Source organism: Cynoglossus semilaevis, chromosome 14, assembly GCF_000523025.1.
Source record: "Cynoglossus semilaevis isolate Cse_v1.0 chromosome 14, Cse_v1.0, whole genome shotgun sequence".
Taxonomy (NCBI): Eukaryota; Metazoa; Chordata; class Actinopteri; order Pleuronectiformes; family Cynoglossidae; genus Cynoglossus; species Cynoglossus semilaevis.
The window spans coordinates 18357515-18363950 of record NC_024320.1 but is presented as its reverse complement, the minus strand read 5'-3'; the positions used below and the strand labels follow the sequence as shown (position 1 = coordinate 18363950).

Sequence of the window (6436 nt, the reverse complement as noted above, 5' to 3'; positions counted from 1 at the left end):
CAAACAGCTCTGCTATCCTTGTCTCCTTCTGTTTTTCTTTTGTTCCTCACTTCCCTTTCTGTTTTCTCCCATTCTTTTTCTTCTATCATCTCCTCACCTTTTCTGCTTCCCTGGAGCATATCGTAACATCTCTACCTCGTGTCCATCTCAACAGTTGTTAAAGACATTCCCAGCAGCCGGTCAGATTCAAAGACGCCTTGTGGATCAGAGAAACATCTCCAGGAAACTTCTGAACTTCTTAGTCTCACTTAGTACTGAGGCTGAGAACCGACTTTTCTCCAAATAAAATGTTCGACTTCTCCTTATTCCAGAAGCAGACACCTTGTCAATAGGAGACCTGTGGTGCAGCCACAGATGCTAACAACTGCATCTGTGGTTTCTTCATTCATTGTAATTGGATTCTTATTGAACCTTTCAAGGCAAACACACCGTCAGCTCAGGGCTTGGATGAAGTGATTATATTTGTCTCAGACTTATACTCTCCTACACACAGCCTGTGAAAAAAACCTCCATTGTTATCTGTTATAAACTGAGCGCCTCCTTCAGGATGGTAGTGCACATTGTTCTGATCTCTCTGATGTCAGGCTGCTGTTTCTGTCCCCTATAATTATTTCTCCGTCACCTCCTATGACTGTCAGTGTTCTGGGAAGAGACATTTTGTCCTAAATTAAATCCGTTTGGAGAGACAAAATATATTTGAAAACACAGAATATTCCGTCCGTATTTTATTTATATTTTAAAAAGCCGCTAGTTGCAAGAGACGAAAATACACTGCCATAATTAAACACAGAATTATGCAGCCCTCAGTGAGTCCTCCATAAAATAGATAAAATAAATAAAATGTAATCTCACTTTCAAATAAATAAATCATAAGCCCGACAGCTTAAAACACATTCATAAATACACAAAGAATATTATTCAAATACCAGCTGTAGCCGAGAACTGGCTGGTGTTCTTTAATTTGCTGCTCTCTTCCCTTATGTTGAGATTTACTGCACAAATAAATGACAGTAAATACGGCTCTGAGAGAGTCAGATGTGTATTTGTATTCAGAAAAAAACATGTCTGGTTACCAATGACCCAATTAGGACAGAAATTAGAGATCTGCTATCCCAGGAAAAACTGTTCCCAAAGACGACCTATTAAAATACTACAGTGTTTGTTCTGAATTGTTCACTGAGCCTGAGCAGAAGCTGAACTCTTTAAAAAAAAAGAAAAGGAATTCAAACTTCTTCAACTCAATTTCTGGTGATAGTGAACGCTTTTTTATTTTTCTCAGTGGAAATAGTCTCTGCATTTGAACTTAAGTTTAAATCATTAGCATGATCTGCTCCTTTAAATGTTTGTTCCTCCTCAAAAATCTTTCAAATTCGTTGTTGTGATGTCATTCAAAATGATGTACAGAAGAACGCACAAAATTCTCAGAAGTAAAAAAACAAAATAAATGTGAACTGCAAACTGAACTAAACCCAGGTCTCAACTCCATGATCCACATGTGATACTACAGTCCTGCTGATTTCACCCTTCACTGACTGTGGACAAGCAAAGTGTCTTCAGCTGTGCTGGGACAAGGCCTATGTTTTTTCCACAAATGTAGTCGTACAACATGAACTCACCCAGGTTAGACGAAGCTCGGCCCTGAGCCGCTCTGTCCTGCAGCTCCTGAGCAAGTTCCAGCTGGTGTTGGTGATGCTGCAGAGCCCTGTCCAGGTCCTGTGGGTGATCATTTATATCAGTTAAAACAAAACAAATAAAAAACAAACCCCAGACTGAGTGTGTGATCCAGACGAGCACTTTATCCACGTTTATACCAACCTGCATGCAGCGGGCGGCGTGGCCCAGACCGGCATATGCTCTCATCTCGATGGCTCTGTCTTCAATGTCTTGTGCCAAATCAAGCACTCTCGTGTGGAAGGAGATGGCCTTATCAAAGTCACGCTGAGTGTGGTACGCACTGCCCAGGTTGCTGTACGCTCGTGCTTCCTCGCGGCGATTCTCCAATTTCTGTCAAGACATTTGTGGCCATGTTATGGTCTGCAACGCACTATACTCTACAATATACTTTACAATATACTCTAGAATGATACATGAAGAGTGTATTCATAGATGTAGAACTGACCTGAAAAAAAATATTATACATATATTTATTACAAATACATAATTTTATTTATATATGTAGATTCATAAATATATAATGTGTATATAGTTATATAGGTGCTATTTTATGTATAAAAATGTATATATATATATACACTGGACATAAAAAGTACATGTTTTTTCCCTAGTATTTTAGATATTTATAATTATTTATTCATATTTGATAAAATATATTTCATTGTTATTATTTTATTTTATTTTTTTCAAACATATCCTGAACATAAAGTGTTTGTGTATTTTATTTATTTTCAAACTTCAAGCGGGCCTAACAGAACACCCTAGGGGGCTGGTTTTGGCCCACGGGCCGTATGTTTGACACCCCTGTTTTATCATGCGATCACATGTAACTACAATAATAACGCCTTTTAACATTCCCCTGTTAAGTTTTGTTCTCCATTGGTATTTTAAGGTCTTTTCTTTTGAATCAAACACAGTGTTGATTTTCATACATTAGCATGGAGGTGGTAAAATGTGACACCTGTGTTCAACAGTGACCTGGTGACAGCATTAATGAAAACTTCGCCCTCAGCTCTGACTTCCTGGCTCCTAATGACAGAACAACAACTGTGCTCACTGTCATCTCCCACCAACTGTGACCATCTAATATTAACTCAGTGGAGGGAGTTCTGGCAGCTGCTAATTAGTGACAGATAACCAACCACATTAAAAATATATTTTCCCTAATTAGACACACTCTCTGGAAACTGTCAGTGCAGATATCTAAAGTTTGTCATCGCCCCTGGTTCTTACCAAGTAGGGTGGGTGGAGGTACAAGTTGGCTGCATTCCAACATTAACTTCCATATTTATCTCCAACTCCAAACACCCATTCACACTTGCATTCACACCTATGGTCAATTCAGAGTGAACTGCTAACCCTAATCTCACATGGTGGGGAGAACTCAAACGCCATACAGAAAGACCTTGACTTATCACTGGGAATCGAACCTTGATTTTTTTTCTGCTGTAAGGCATCTCTTTTACTGATGGGCTAACTGAGAGTTTTAGAACATGAGGGAAGTACTGTACCTTTGAGATATCCAAGTGCTGTTCGTGACACTGGACGGCGTTGGTGAAGTCTCCCAGTGCGGTGTACACGGCGCCCATGTTTCCCAGCTGGCGAGCTTCGGAGAGCTGACACTGGGTCTGTCGTGCCAGCAGCACACACTGCTTGTGGCTGGCAAGAGCGTTTGGGAAGTCACCGATGGCTGTGTACACATGGCCCAGACTGTTGAGAGCATCAGACGCAGCCTGGAACACACACACACACACACACCAAAAGACTGGTAAACACCTGAAAACACAGACATGTAAACAGCAGTACAAGCAGAAAAACAAGGCTGGGGTGGAAGTGGCAGCTGACGGTGAAACAGCTTTGAAATAACAGGAACGTGGACATTATTCAATGACAATGGCCTTGAATGGTAGATAAAGCATTACATTTATTTGAAGGTGGTTTACATACATATATGTATACATATATACATATATAAATATATACATATATGTTTACATACATATATGTATATATGTATATATATATATACATATATACACACACGTATGTGTACTGTAAATACACACACACATATATACACCTTAAAATCACATACACACATACTGGTTCGACTGCTTCGACGACAGTGGGAGTAAACTGAGTCACAGTCAGTGCGACGTTGCTCTGCTCTTACAATATTAACTACAGTTACAGTACTGATCACTGTTTTATCAGCGGAGTCATCGGTACTTAGCATTTATTAGTCTGTGCAGAGTGGTTCTGCCTCCACACAGGGCTGTACATTCAGCCTCTACCACGGGGCAATAACACTGTCGTACAGTGGTTGTTCAGTCTGCTGCTGCAGATCAGTCAGATTTACATCACAGATCATTAAGAAGAGACAACAGACAGACAGACAGACAGACAGACAGACAGACGGAGACACACATTCAACTACAACAACACAACAGAGAAACCACACACTGACCTCTAGCTTCACTGACCGTTACACCAAGGACACAGGAGTACTGTATATACTGTAATAATCACTGCACATAATAAAATCCAACATCTCTACTGCTCACACTAATGAAGACTTACTGAGACGCTTCTTCTGTCTGGTCATCTGTCCTAAATGTTTACCTTCTTTTAGCCAATCTCTACTATGATTGGCTCATGACCCCCCAATGAAAATTAGCAGGATACAGCAGCAGCTTGATAAAACATACAGGACCATTCAGTCCCTGATATTACAGCGACTGCATGGATGAAGGATCTGATGATCCCTGAGTAAAATGTGTGTAATGATACTTCATATTTGAACAGATGTTGTTGTTATGATCCAAACACATTTAAACTCCACTTCAGACCTGGATGGTGTAAAATGTTAAATTAAAATTAAATTAAAAAAACCATGTAACTATGACGCCTAGGATTGCAACTGCAGGGCTTTTATTTTGAAAGTAACTGCAAGAAATGGTAAGGAATTATCTGAATAAATATGTGTGTGTGTGTGTGTTGCTATTTGAAATATTTGGACACATGTCCAAGTTTTAGCACAGTGATTAAACAATAGCGGAACCACCCGATGGTATTAACTGGTATTACACTTTCACATGCCTGCAAAAAAAATATATTTCTCACTCTCTCAACTTTGCAAACTTTTCTGGAAATATCTTCCAAAAATAACAGATGGAAACAAGTAGCAGGCCTCCTCCACTGAGCAGTACCAGACTGTAGTGTCCTGGCTGCTTACAACAGCGCTCAGTCATTGTGTTGGCAGAGAAAAACAGTCTGCATAAACAGTGTGGTTTCCGTCACATGGAACATGGCTGCAGAGATTGTGACATAAAACTCTAACCCACTGTATCTGTGAACTCAGAGTCAGGAATAATTATCAGGAGATCCTGTCCGCGGGCGGATAACACACTCTCACTGCAAGAAGAGTGTGTGTGTGTCTGTGTGTGTGTGTGTGTGTATGCCGTCACAGCCACACTAATGAAGTTAGACTTTGTCCAACAGCAGTCAGACGATGACTCAGTGCAGGGCTGCAAACTCCAAATGAAATATACATTTGACCTTTCACGGCAAACACAGGTGACGGCAGACACAGAAGAGACTCTAATGAAATGTTTGCATGTTTAAAGACAGGACCGAGACTATGAATTATTGAGGAGTGATTTGCCTGCTCTGTTCTCAGTGTGTCTCAGAGTGTCAGAGTCAGACCACACTCTGTGAATCCATGTCAGTGGAGGACAAACCTAAACTGAGCCACCGCTGCCTCCACTGGTCTGTCTGGGACTTACTTCAATGACACAAACTGGTTGAATGGAGTGGCAGTGGCTTCTACAGCTGACTGTCTGTGTGAGCAACAGAGCAGAGTTGAGGTTCTCTAACTCAGTGGTCCCCGGTCGGCCGCTATCAGCCGTTACTGCAGGTCTGTAATACTGCGCCGTCATTGAAAGATCACAACATTTTCAAAATAAAACATCATCGACTGTTGTTTTGAAACATTCCCAGATTATCTTTGAATGAAAAAAGTAAACGGATATGACTCAATTCTAGTATATTGAATTGAGTATATTGTGTGGATCCCACTTAAAAAAAAACACGCCAATACAACATTACATTTCGCCTGGTACCAAATGACCCACAGACCGGGACCGGTCCCCTGACCGGGGGATGGGGACCACTGCTGGTCACTATATCCATTTATTCTGCAGCATGTTTATTTATGCTCAAATGACCAGACCATGTATATATAACCAGCATTAATTTATTAATTTACACGTCTTTATCGTGTGGATCCCACTTAAAAAAAAAACACACACCAATCCAACATTACATTTTTTTTTAATCTCATGCACCCCCTAGTGGCAGCTCCCAAAGGGCAGCCTGCTCTGGGGATGCGCACATCATACTTTGGAAATCCCTGTTCTACAGCTGAATCCTTGAAGTGTTGTCTGACTTCATAAGAGTCCAAAAAACACCAAACCAGGGATTGAACCAGCAAACACACTGTTGTAAGGAAACTGTGCCAACCTGTTTTCTATGATGAAAAATGGCATCAGTTTTAGGTAAATATTTGGGAATTAAGAACCAGTAGCCTTAATGTCTCCAAGCGAACTCCCGAGGGGTTAATAAAGTTCTATCCATCTATCTAGTACCTGTAGAGCACCAGGTCCCAATGGTCCAATTCCAGGGAGTTATTAGTCTCGTTGCTTAATGATTCTGAACAGATCCCACAGGACTTTAGTTGATCATATATTTGAGGCTACACAGT

The 6436-nt window shown here is 40.6% G+C and overlaps 1 protein-coding gene across 2 annotated transcripts in view; it reads right to left on the bottom strand.

Moving 5' to 3' along the window:
• Window positions 1-6436, bottom strand: part of ttc28 (tetratricopeptide repeat domain 28) — an 83413-nt gene that overhangs the window by 26340 nt on the left and 50637 nt on the right. For both annotated transcript variants that reach the window (XM_008325632.3, XM_008325633.3), the window contains 3 exons: window positions 3186-3407; window positions 1816-2004; window positions 1617-1713 (listed from right to left, as the gene is read on the bottom strand). In XM_008325632.3, the coding sequence (XP_008323854.1) occupies window positions 1617-1713; window positions 1816-2004; window positions 3186-3407 (508 nt within the window). The remainder of the gene's footprint in view (window positions 1-1616; window positions 1714-1815; window positions 2005-3185; window positions 3408-6436) is intronic.